Source organism: Equus asinus, chromosome 20 (assembly GCF_041296235.1).
Source record: "Equus asinus isolate D_3611 breed Donkey chromosome 20, EquAss-T2T_v2, whole genome shotgun sequence".
Taxonomy (NCBI): domain Eukaryota; kingdom Metazoa; phylum Chordata; class Mammalia; order Perissodactyla; family Equidae; genus Equus; species Equus asinus.
In genome coordinates this window covers 90,174,203-90,187,940 of record NC_091809.1, presented here as the reverse complement: position 1 = coordinate 90,187,940, position 13,738 = coordinate 90,174,203, and the positions used below count along the sequence as shown (strand labels likewise).

Genomic DNA, 13,738 nt, shown 5'->3' with positions numbered 1-13,738 from the left:
CCACATGCCACAACTAGAAGGACCCACAACTAAAAATACACAACTATGTACTGGGGGGCTTTGGGGAGAAAAAGGAAAAATAAAATCTTAAAAAAAAAAAAAAAAAGAAGGGACAACCCAAGACATTGCAGGTGAATATTTTCACTTACATTAGAATTGAGAGTAAAAGTTTTGTGTTTTTGTTTGTTTTGCCATTCAAAGGAAAATACTACAGCATATCCATAATACAAATTAGTACAACATATAATAAAAAAAATACTATGAAATATCTTGATTTATCTAAGTTTTTAATATGGATAATAGTAAGAAGATACTATCTGTAGCATGTATTACTATGTGCTGAGCACTATACTAAATGTATTATCCCATTTAATCTTCAAAACAATCCTGCAAGTTAGGTATTTTTGTTATTCCTATTTCATAGATTAGTAAACTAATGTGTCTGATTTCAGAGTCCTTCTTCCTTCCACTGTACCAAGTAAAACAAATACCAAAAGCCGCTATCAATTAAACTAGATTCATTTGAGAAAAAAATTTGCCCCAATTGGTGTGATTTGTAAAAGACATGAGCTCCTTCCAGTGAACCTTTTTCCTCGTTGTCACCTATTTCCTAAAATTAACTTTGTGTCTTTAAATCATCTTAATGAAAGTATACTACTTGAACGGGAAAATGAAAAAGCATCTACATGTCTGGACACATTTAATGATTTTACTTGTGACAATGTTAGCATTCCAAATAAAGGAAATGTGAAGACGTATTTCTTCCCTGATAGTTAACAAGTTCAAGGCTTGATAACAAATAACTGGTTAAAGTAACTCAAAAATACTAATGAATTATTCTATATGAAATGAAAAAGAACCCTATGAAATAAAGCAAATACTGAATAAGCAGGGTTCGTCAAACGAATACAAACTAACTTAGCAATCAAATTCAACAGTAAATGAAACACCATTATGACATTAGTGAAACACCACATGGAGTTTGGATGAACCAGAGGAAGGACAATGTACTCACTCACAGTCTTTCATACACCCCTCAATACACTCAGATGAATGCACACACATACACATAAGCACAGGCATGAGCAAGCAAAAAATACCCCCACCCTTCTACTCCTCAACACATGTGTGCAGCACCCAGGGTAGAGCTGCTCCATCCACACCCAAGGCCTGACTCTACGGCCATGCCACTAGCACAGTGCATGTGCCATTCCCCCTCCTTCCACCCTTCCCACCTTCTGCCTAGGTCTCCTTAAATACCTTCAGGACACAGGGAATCCCAGTGGGTCTTCAGGTCTGCAGATTGCATTACCTTCAAGCCAAAGGATGGAGAAGGGGCAGAAATGGAAAACAAGGAGGGTTCAGACTAGGCTGAGAGCTTCTGATTACACAGAGTATAGGAAGTGGAAATTCCTACAGACAGCCCACTGCCCAATCCAGAATACCTTCAGGGCAGAGGACTTGACAGACTGTAGGCCCCCAGTTAGAATCTGGATTATACTTTCAATACAGGGCTCATGAGATAGCTGGCCACAATTATCAAAGACCAGCTGTGCTAAGAGAAAGGGATTCTGCCTTGGAGCCTGTAAAAAAGGGCCAGGAGAGGTCATGGGGCTAGATGTCAGTATCCGCTCCCCTCCATCTGGCCCTTGACTGCCTGCCCACCTCCAGATGCCACCCCTCCACCTCACTTGCAGAATGTTGGCCACAAAAGAGGTTATCTCCTCCTCTATGATAGACACGAGGCTCTGGCAAATCATGTAGTCCACTAGGCGGGCCAACCGTCCCAGCTGCAGCAACCAGGCCTCTGCCTGCCTCAGCTTCTGCTCCAGCTGCTGGCACTGTACCCTCTGAAGGTATATGGAGCCTTGGCTTGCCCTGATCCTCTTGCAGTTTTTCACTCGCTCTTGCAGGCCCTGTTGCATGTGATATGTGTCCTCATGAACCTGTCAGTGTAGAGAGTGGAAAATTCACTGGAGAAAGAAAACTCCACTGGGGATGGAGAGCAAACCAGCCACCCACTGGTCTGTGCAGAACTCTCCGGTTTTGGAGCCTGAAACCTAGAACCTAGATATGCACACGGTGGGCTGCTTTTTAGTAGAGATTAGGCTTAGAAATCTTTAAGTGACTAGAGAAGATGTAAAACAGAGAAAATATATTGAGAGGCCACATGTGTTAATTTGATAGACCAGGCCTGTCTACTAAAAGCCCCTAGGGTAGAACTCAAACAGAAAATCTGTGCATGTGTAAATAGAGAGGTTCACAATGCACAGATTAGACAAAGAAAGAGAAGAGATTGGATAAGTAGGGCTCAGCAATAATTCCAGGATCTGGACTCCAATCATTAGGCCCGGGTGTTGTGGCCTGCTGACTAGCACAATACTGCCTTATGTGATAGTTTGATAGTAGAAGCTCTCTGGGTACTGACACAGACTTTCTATTGGGGGATGGGGAATATGGGATAAAAGTCTGGAAACCTCTTTCTGGGTTCTTCTCACATCTGGGAGGTTCCTCAGCCTACAAAGGCTGCTGACAGCTGCCACCTCTCTGGGCCTGTCCTGTTCAGAAACAGAGGGCAGACACCAGAAAGATATGCTTAGCCAGATGGACCTTTTGTCCTTGCTGCTCTCCTGTCCTTTTCAATGCCCAATAGAGCTTACGATTAGAATTAATTGTTGCCTGTGAATTGTCTTCTGCTAATCCTGAGCTCAAATCCCAGTCTTCTGAGACCCAGACATAAGGTAGTTGAGGCCTAAACTAGGTGCATCATACACAAACATGCCCTCAGACCTGCTGAGATGTCCTCTTCCATGATCTAGCAACACCCTCAATACCCAGTGCTTCCCACTTCGTAGCCCTTAGTCCAGTGCATCATCATTATCTAGTTACTTGTGTGACTCATTCACTACAGATGCTCCTTGACTTACAGTGCAGTGGGGTTAAACCAACCACATCGAAAACATCCTAAGTCAAAAATGCATTTAATATACCTAACCTACCGAACATCACAGCTTAGCCTAGCCCACCTTAAATGTGCTCAGAACACTTATGTTAGCCTACAGTTGGGAAAAATCATCTAACGCAAAGCCTATTTTATAATAAAGTGTTGAATATCTCATGTAATTTATTGAATACTGTACTGAAAGTGAAAAACACAATGGTTGGATGGGTACTCATCCAAAAAACACTGGCAACAACAGTACAGCGTAGAATATTGCTTGTTTACCCTTGTGATTGTGTGGCTGAGTGGGAGCTGCGCTCACTGCTGCTGTCCAGTGTCACAAGAGAGTATCATACTGCATATAGCTAGCCCAGGAAAAGATCAAAATTCAAAACTCGAAGTATGGTTTCTACTGAATGCGTACTGCTTTCACACTATCATAAAGTCGAAAAGCCGCAAGTCAAACCACCGTAAGGCGGGGACCATCTGTACGTTGTAAATTCTTCAAGGAGGAGGCCTCTGTCACACCTTATTTCATTTACTCTACTGCTTAACACAGTGCCTCGTATGGGTAGTTCTACAGTAAATGTTTGTAAAAAAGAATGTATCACCTCACATTGAAAGGGCTTACTGAGTGTCAATTAGAATAAAACCATACAAACAACAACAACAAGAGTTACGATAACAGAGCATAATCAGTCACAATTTTAAAACCTCACCACCAGGGGCAATATCTTCAAAGTTCCGAGGAGATTTTTTTAAACCCAGAATTCCGTATCTAGCCACAGTGTCACTGAAGTTTGAGGATAAATAAAGACATTTTTAGATATACAAAGACTACAAAAATTTACCATCCACAGATTCTCTCTGAAAAAAAAAATAGTATATTTCTGACAGAGGAAAATGAATATAAGAGGATAAAGTGGTCTATAAGAAGCTTTGATGAGCAAAGAAACTTGTAAAACATATTATTAATTATAAATGGGTAGGCTATAAAATAAGAATGTTTGTAACAATCCAGAATTAAAATTTCAGGAGATATCAATATAAGCATAATAGGAAGGGTGGAGGGTGGAGAGAGGAGAGAAAGGGAATGAGGAGAATGCTGAGGTACTTATTCTGCTTGGGAGAAAGATATGGAGACAAATTCACACTTGGCATTCATTCATTCAACAAATCTTCACTGAGCACATACTATATGCCACCCCTATAATATAGAGATATACTAGTGAATGAAGTAGACAAAAATCCTTACCCTCTGTGGTGGGGGAGTTGGGAACAGAAAAAAATACAATGAACATAATAAGTAAGCAATTTATATTCTATGCAAAAAGGTGATAAGTGTTATTTAAAAAAAAAACCCACAGAGCAGGGAAAGAGGGATGAGAAGTGCTGGTGACAGTGGGCTTTACAATTTTAAACAAGGTGACCAGAGAAGGCCTCTCTGAGAAGGTGCTTTTAGAAAAAGACATGAAAGACACATTGTTATAAAATGTAAGTTGAACAGCTACACCTGTTGGACAAGGGTATAAATATCTTACATATGCATTCAGCTGCAAGTAAGAGAAAACTAGAAAAAATGCGGCTTGAGCAAGTAAAAGGTTTATTTATTTAATGCAATAAGAAATCCCTGGATGGCATATTGGCCCAATAACATCAATCAGAACAAAGCTCCTTCTGTCTTCTTCCTCCTCCATCCTTAATATGACTTTCACCCTTATCATGGTGAGATGGCTTCTCTATCACCAGGAATTTCATCTAAGGGTCAGACAATAAGACAGGAGTAAAGGTCCAAAAAGACATTCTAGTTGAATTTGCCTGTTTTAAAGTTTTCCAAGTGACTTCCATTTACATTTCATTGCCCAGAACTGAATTACATGGCTTCCTCCAGCTAGCAGTCTATGAAGAGAAACAAAATCAACATTCTAAAACTAAGAAAGATGAGTAGGCACTGAGTAGTTCCTGGGCAATGACAAGAAGAATAAAATGTATAATATCCCAATCATTAGAGGACAATAACATCAACAAAAAGGTAAACAATCCAACAAAAGACAAGAAACACAGGAAGAATCAAATAGAAACCATAGGAAATAGGAAACACCAAAACCAGATGGGAGAAGTAAGTCCAAACCTATCAGTAGTCACAATAAATGAGATAAGCTTATTGCAAAACAGATCTTCAGACTAAATGTTTTCCAGCTATTTGTAAGAGATACACATAAAACAAAACAACAAAGGAAGACTGAAAACAAAGGGATAGAAAGAGATGGATCAAGCAAATGCTTGATGCTCTTAACATCAGACAAAAGAGATCTCTAGTAGAAAAGCAGTAACAAGAATGAAGACTTTTTCATATTAATAAAGTCTCCAGGAAATATTATTATGAACCTTTATGCACATTACAGCATGATTTTGAAATACATGTTCCAAAATGAAAGATCAAGGAGAAATTAATAAATGTACAGTCATAGGAGGGGATTTTTAACATACATCTCTCAGAAACTGAAAGATAAAGTGGGTAAGAAAAACAATTGTGGCTATAGAATATTTGAATAAAACACTGAATAAGCTTGGTCTAATTTCTTAGGTTGGGTTCCCTAGAAGCAGAGCCTGAGACAGGAACTTGGGGAAATGAGATTTATTGAAGGAATAATCTTTAGGAAACAAAACTCTAAGGGTGGGAGGGAAGTAAAACAAGGAGGGGACAGCGCCAAGCAAGGTACAGCGAAGGTGGTTCTTGGTCTGATGTGAAGGGGAGATGGCTTTGGAATGTACATCATATTGTAGAGTTGTCCCACCACAAGACAAGGAGCCAGAAAAACAAGTCCACGTGAAACTGGAAAGGGAATTGGAAAGCTGTTCCACATGAAAGAGACTGAAGAGAAGTGACTGCTAAATGCAATGCATGATTCTGGATTGGATCCTGAAGCAGGAAAAAAACATAGCAGTAAAGAACATTATTGGAATAATTGGCATATTTTTAATAAGACTGTGGGTTAGATAACAGAATTGTATCAAAGCAAAATTGCCTAATTTCTGATAACTGTACTAGAGTCATAGAAGAAAATGTCCTTGTTCTTATGAAAAACACACTGGCATACATAGGGGTAACGGGACTTGACATCTACAACTTACTCTCAAACAGTTCAGAAAAATAATGTATATGCATAGAAAAAGAAAGAGCATAGGTGATAAAGTAAATGGGACAAAATAACAATCTGGGTAAAAGGTATATGAGAGTTTATTACACTATCCTTGCAACTCTCCTAATAAGTTTGAAATTATATCAAAATAAAAAGTTACACAGAAAGAAAGAGGAAGAAAGAAAGAGGAAGAGAGGAAGGAAGGGAGGGAGGGAGGGAGGCAGTGAGGGAGGAAGGAGGAAAAACGGTTTACCCCAGAAAGGCAAAGGTGGTCTAACACTGACAGTTTGCCTTATTAATAGACTAAAGGAAAAAAGTCCCATCATCATCTAAATAGAAGCGGAAAAAAAATGACTGGACAGAATTCAACTCCCATTCATGATAAAACCTTATAGCAAACTAGGAATTAATGAGAACTTCCTTAAAAATTGACAAAGGGTATCTACCAAACGCTCACATTTAATATCTTTATTTATTCAACATTTCAAATCTATTCTAGTTATTAGTAATGCTACAGTTTAATGGGCAGCAGCGTGCTTTTATTCAGCGCAGATCACAAGCTTGCTTCTCTAACAATACAGTTGACTAGCTGGGATGATTACTGATCTTCCCCTTCCCTACTTCCACCCCTTTGGGGGGACTGCCAATAGGAACAGGTTCCATTCCCGTCTACATAGCAGCACAGACTGTGGCTCCACATATTGCATGTGCTTGTCTTTTCACTCTTTTTATGGTGCTTTTTTAAAAGTTAATTTTAATATAGACAAATGTATTAATTGTTTTATTGTTTAAAATTTTTATATTTTGTTTAAGAAATCCTGAGATAAAAATATTATTGTATATTGCCCTGTGAAAGCTTTCTGGATTGTCCTTTCACAATTATGTCTTTTTATGCACCATAAATTAATATTTGGGTATGGTGTAGCAACTATTAGAAAAAAATAATGTTTTAAAATACCATTGGGGCTGGCCCCGTGGCCGAGTGGTTAAGTTCGCGCGCTCCGCTGCAGGCGGCCCAGTGTTTCGTTGGTTCGAATCCTGGGCGCGGACATGGCACTGCTTGTCAGACCATGCTGAGGCAGCGTCCCACATGCCACAACTAGAAGGACCCACAACGAAGAATATACAACTATGTACCAGGGGGCTTTGGGGAGAAAAAGGAAAAAAATAAAATCTTTAAAAAAAAAAAATACCAGGGGCTGGCCCCGTGGCCGAGTGGTTAAGTTCGTGCGCTCCGCTGCAGGTGACCCAGTGTTTCATTGGTTCGAATCCTGGGTGCGGACATGGCACTGCTCATCAAACCACGCTGAGGCAGCGTCCCACATGCCACAACTAGAAGGACCCACAACGAAGAATATACAACTATGTACCGGGGGGCTTTGGGGAGAAAAAGGAAAAAATAAAAAAATAAAATCTTTAAAAAAAAAAAAAATACCATTTACAATAACAACAAAAAAATATCAAGCATCCAGTAATAAACCTAATGAAATACATTCAAGACCTCTACTGGAAACCTATAAAACCTTGTTAAAAGAAATTAAAGAAACGAAAATAAATAGAGATCAAATGTTCACAGATTAGGAAATGAAAAATTGTCAAGATATCAGTTCTCCCCGAAATTGATCTATAGATTCAAAGCAAGCCAACAAAATAATCCTTTAAACTATTTTGTGGAGATTAATAAGCTGATTCTAAACTTTGTATGGAAATTCCAAGAACCTAGAGTAGTCAGGGAAATCCTGAAAAACAAAAAATTGTAGGACTTACAATACCAGATATCAAGACTTATCATAAAGCTACAATAATTAAGACAGTTGTGACTTGACAAAAAGATAGACAAATAGACCAATAGAACAAAAGGAAGTCCAGAAATAGACCAACACATATACAATTGCCTGATTTAATAAAAGGACACCACTGTAATTAAGTAGGGGAAAGGACAGGCTTTTCAATAAGTAGGAAAAATAAAACTTGACTGTCATGTCACATCATACATAAAATTTAATTTGAAGTGAACCATAGAACCATTTCTAAACGTGAAAGAAAAGGCAATAAAATTTCTTTGGGGTAGGCAAAGATTTCTTAAACCAGGACTCAGAAGGTACTAACCAAAAATATTGATTAAATGAACTTTATGAAAATTAGGAAGTTCTGCTAATCAAAAGACATCATTAAAATAGTAAAAAGGTAAGTCACAGACTGGTAGAAAATACCTACAATACATACATATATTTGATACATATTATATATAAAGAACTCCTACAAATTAATAGGAAAAAAACAGGCAACCAATAAAAATGAGCAACAGAGTTAGACACTTCACAGAAGAGGGTAACAAAATGGCCAATAAACATATGAAAGGATGCTCAACATCATTTGTAATCATAGAAACACAAATTAAAACCACAATGAGATATCACGGTAAACCCACCAGTTCGGCTACAGGTAAAACTCTGACAATACCAAGCGTCAGTGAGAAGACAGGACAACTGGAAGTCTCCCATGCAGTTGGCAGGAATATAAACTGGTACAACCACTCTAAAAAACTGTCTGGCACTGCAAAACATACATATACCCTATTCCAGCAATTCCACTACTGGCATAAATACCCCAAACAAATGAGTGCTTATGTCCACCAAAAGATATGTACGACAAAGACATGTTCAAGGCAGCATTATCCATAATAGTGAAAACCTGGAGCCAATCCAAACGTCCATCGATAGGAGAATTAACAAATAAATTGTGGTACATTCATACAGGGAAATACTACATAGTGTACAAAAGAGTGAACCACTAGTACCTGAATATTAAGGATAAATCTCACTAATAGAATGTTGAGTGAAAAAAAAGGCGGACAGAAAAGAGCACATGCTGTCTGATTCCATTTAAATAAAATTCAAAATCAGACAAAAGTAATCTCTGGTGACAGAGGTCAGGGTAGTGGTTACCTTTGGGGGCATTGACAATTGAGGAAACAGAGAGCTGGCTGAGGTGCTGGAAATGCTCTACACCCTGTTCCAGATAGCGGTTACATGGAAGTATACATATGCAAATATTTCAAAACTGTACACTTAAAATTTGTTTACTGCATGGAAACAATCTCTTAATAAAAAGAATAACTACTGACTATAAAAATTATAACTATTTTTGTGACATTAAAATAAAGGTGGGATTTATGAACTGGGAGGTAGAGAAAGGCTGTAGAGCAGCTCACCCCCACCTTTTGCCCCATTCAGCTTAGTGCAATGGCAGATCCAGCTGTTATTGTCTGGAGGCTAAAGGCCATTTCCCCATATGAACATACCAAAGGCCTTCACATCACTTTTCACTTTCACAAAATCTGGGTGGGTTCCCTCTCTTGGAACTGGACTATCTGTAGACAAAGATTAGTCGGAGAACTGTGTGAATATCCAGCCCCACCTGACAGACAACAAACTGTAATGGTAAGTCCTGGGCAAGAGGCAAGTACACAGCAGGGCCTCCCAGGGCCCTAGAGAGGAGGCATGTACCACAGATGCAAAGCAGGCATAATTAGGAAGGACACCATCACTGGATGCTTCCACCAGCCACAGCGGCCTGCCAAAGGTTTAAGATAGGTTCAAAGATAAGCCCAGCAGCATGAAAGATCAGGATTCCAACTCTCAAATTCCGTAATGCTTCTGGCTCAAACAACTGAAAAAATAGACATTATGTTCCTTCTCCTCCCTGCTCAAGGCCAGGACCAACCTTCAGGGAAAGGTTGAGTCCAAGTCTCTGCCCATCTGTTACTGATCCATCCACCCAGAGCAGAGACTGCTGTTGCCAGGCTCTGAGACAACTGCAGGGTCCAGGCCACCCAAGGGATCCCAGGAGAACTTAAGCTAAGTAGAGGCTGGAACTCTAGTGAGCTCAGCTTGGAGAAAATGTTGACAATAGACTAGAACCTCTTACCAGTCGAAGGATGGATGCGCAGAGGTGCAGGCAGCGCTGGAGCACCCGCAGAGCCTTGTGCTTCTCCTTGGCCAGAGCCCGCTGCAGATCTAGCAGCTCATAGGACCGATCTGGCTCCTGGGGGAGCCAGGACACAGAGTGCAGCTCCTGCAGAAGCCTGGAATCAAGGGTTAAGCTGGTCAGAGCTGACATCTCGGCTCTCTTTCCTTGGACACCTTTGACTTCTTCCTAGCCCAGCTCACCTCAGAATAAGCAAAAGTTGAGAAAGGTTACAATATTCCCAGTGACCAACAGTGACACCTTCTGCCTGAGAGTTCTTTGGAAGAATTCAAGCCCAGGAAGTTGCTGGCTGGGGAATTCTTTGGGAATGGCCTGGAGTATGTGCAAATGTTTGCATGAGTGATCTTTCTGCCAGAAGAGAGGGTCAAATAGATCCTAAGATCTGACTTAGGAGGAGAGATTACAGAGGCTTCTTCCCTTGGAATAGGGCAAGCTGAGGACCCTAAAAGTCTCGATGAACAGGTGAGTTTTAGGATCAAAGGTGATGAACCTCCACCTTCCAAATGGGCTGACCATCCCTGAGGAAACCCATTTCTGTTACCCACTCCCCCACCACCCACCCTGAGAACTCCACATCTCTAAACATCCTTGAAAAACATGAAAGACTCCATTTAAGCAGAAGATGATCATAATGGGTGTCATTTATTCAGTACCAATTAAGAGGCACTGAACATGGTACTTCATATTCAGTCTCATTTAACTCTCACTACAGCTGTGTAGCAGAAATCTTTATCCTGAGTTTTCAGATCAGGAAACGGAGGCTCAGAGAGTAAAGCCCGTGCTAGTATTCAGGATTTAAATTCAGATCCAGCCTCCAAGCTCGTACGTTTTTAATTACACCATGATGATTAGGTTAGACTGGAAGATGCCTAGAGCAGAGGTTGCAAACTACTAGCCCATGGGTTTTCATATTATGTACCACTAAGAGTTAGCCAGCACAGCGTTTTAATAAAAACTTGAGCTAACCAAAAATTAAGAAATTTTACAACAAAGTGTGGATTTCTAGGAAATCCTGAAAATAAGGTGGCTGACATGCTGGAGCCATACTCCCAATGGCAACAGTCAATTGGAACTGAGTAGTAACTGTCCTCTTTAGATGTAATCTCCAGACTGCAGTCCCCACACTCCCTAATGTCTTGCACCTAACCCAATGCATTTCTTCTATAGCTCCTGTTGGGTCCCATAGGTGTTTGAGTTCACAACTCCTATCACAGAAGATAACTCAAGAGGCTGAGGAGTACAGAGAAACCAAGAAAGTACTGAAAATAGGAATAACTAAGCTTTTCCAAAAAAAGAATCCAAGAAATACCATGGAAAGAGCAGAGAGTTCAGATTCAAACACCTGAATTAGAGTCCCAGATTTGATACTTAATAATTGTGTGATCTGGGGCAAGCTGATGTAGGAATATGTAATTACATGGAGATATGTTCAGAATGAATTATTCAGAGAAAAAAACTAGTTACTTAATAATATGCAAAGTATGTGATATATATGTGATAGAAAAAAGACCACAAAAGTAGGCAACAAAATGTTCATAGTAGTTATTTATGGGTGGTGAGATTAAAGATTTTTCACCTTTGTGCTTTTTTATATTTTCCAAATTTTCCACAAGAAACATATTATTACCTTTTATAAAAATTACTTTAAAAAATCCATTTAAGTTGTGTTTTGAAGACCTCACCTGCTAATATGGAGCAGCCCCGTTCCAAAGTGGGGCACAGCACAGAGCAGATGCTTCTCTAGGAAAGTCCGACGCCATTGCAGCCCCTGCAACTTCATACTCTTCTTCCAACTGCAGATCAGAAGGCAGGGACAATGTGCCACAGCTCTCTGCAACACTTCCCCCCAAATTCCATACCCATCATCACCTACCAGGCCAAGGCCTTGCGTAAGAGGCAATACTTGAAGAATGGAATGAACTGGAGTTGTTGCCAAAGGACAGAGTGGCGGTGCCAGGTTCCCAGTGTCATTGTCTCACTGCCCTCCACAGGATGTACATGTAGGATCCCAAAGGGAGAGAAGATGTAGTGCTCAGGATTCACCTTGTTTGGTGGCACCACCGTCAGGCTGTAGGGCCTTTAAAAGAAGAGCTCTGATCAGTGGCAGCCCTAGGAATTTGAGAAGACTTCAGGAAGGGACAAAAGAAGGACAGGGAGATGAAAAAAGGAGGCAGGAAGGAAGGCAGAAGAAAAGGGGAAGAGAGGAAAGAGAGACGAAGGATCTTCAAACTAGAAAGATGGAACAAATGTTATTAAGAAGAAATGGAAGCCAAAGATAGATAGGAAGAAAGAAAAAGGCACCTAGCCAGTTCCAAGAAGTTCCTATCTCCAAACCCAGATACGTTACATCCCATCAAATCTAAGATACTATCAGTTGTAAGATGCAGCACTTTTTTTTATGAAACACTAAAATAAAACTGCTGCCAATACGATACTCCACCAATTTGTAAGAAGCATCGCAATTTCAGAGATGTTGAAATGTGAAAAAAATGTGCATTTTAGAAATGATAAAATACATATATCCCTAAATACTGAAATAATATGCAGAGATAATCACGGAATGCTGTTTAGAGTAACCGAGAATGAGGAAAAGCAGGGGGCAACTAAAAGGCCAGACACAGGCCATTAAAGAGGAAACCTGCAACCTCGTGAGCCAGACTCGTTCATGTCTCCAGAGCCACTTTAAAGTCCTACAAGTTCTCCTACTTCAGTGAGATGTACCTACAGCCCACATTACGCACAATTTATGTGGAGCTGTATAGTAGTTGAATGTAATTGCAGTAGACTAGCATAATGCTATGGGCACATTTAACAAAGCATGTATTAATTTTTATTTTGTAGTTTTCTTTTCATAACTTGGAGCCAGTAATATTTTTAAGTATTAAATATATTTTAAAGCTCTTTAAAAGCTGTGTGTCCTAGGTCTTATGCCTATAATACCTAAGAGAGAAAATGGGTCTCCTCTATATCTCATTTCTCTCAACTCTCTAGAATAGGTTATTAAGCAAATAACTTGAGTATTGGATAGATACCAGAATGAGCTCACTAAGTCAAGTCATACAAAAATTTTAGTTCATTCCTGATAAAGTGACTAGATCTTCTGGAGTATTATTTTCCCCAAATTACAGATGAGAAAACTGAAACAAAGAGAAGTTATAACTTTGCCTAAGGTAGTTAAGAGAAGAATAGAGGATTTAAAACCAAATTTACCTGACTCAATCCCCCTCTCTTAACCACTGGGCCATTTGGCTTCCATAGGATAGCTTCCTATCCTAACTGGGCCCTGGCTCTCCCAAGGGGACACTCCTTTCTGCATGACTTTCTGGATGGAGGCTGCTCTTTCTGCACAGGGCCAGAAATTAAAGAGCAGTCTCTTCACTTCCCACGGCTCCTTTGGGGGATATTCACTTATTCTACAAATGCTTATGATGCCAAGCACTGTGTCAAGCACTGAGGATACAGCAGCGAACAAGAAAAATCCAGTCCCTGACTTCATGAAGCTCAGTTAAACCATTATCAAGTTCCCCTCTGTCCAGGTGCTGTGATGGGAGATGAGGACATAAAGAAAACTACTGCATAGTCCTTGTCCTCAAAGGATGCAGATTAATTGAGCATTAAGTGATGTTAGAGAGTAAATGGGGCAAGTCAAGATCTTCCTGAGTCC

General features: G+C 39.9%; 1 protein-coding gene across 1 annotated transcript in view; it reads right to left on the bottom strand.

Moving 5' to 3' along the window:
• DNHD1 (dynein heavy chain domain 1) overlaps window positions 1-13,738 on the bottom strand; it is a 77,062-nt gene that overhangs the window by 45,512 nt on the left and 17,812 nt on the right. The window contains exons 7-11 of the mRNA XM_070490923.1: window positions 11,948-12,151; window positions 11,757-11,867; window positions 10,015-10,171; window positions 1,692-1,946; window positions 1,261-1,312 (exon numbers count right to left, since the gene is read on the bottom strand). Coding sequence (XP_070347024.1) covers window positions 1,261-1,312; window positions 1,692-1,946; window positions 10,015-10,171; window positions 11,757-11,867; window positions 11,948-12,151 — 779 coding nt within the window. The remainder of the gene's footprint in view (window positions 1-1,260; window positions 1,313-1,691; window positions 1,947-10,014; window positions 10,172-11,756; window positions 11,868-11,947; window positions 12,152-13,738) is intronic.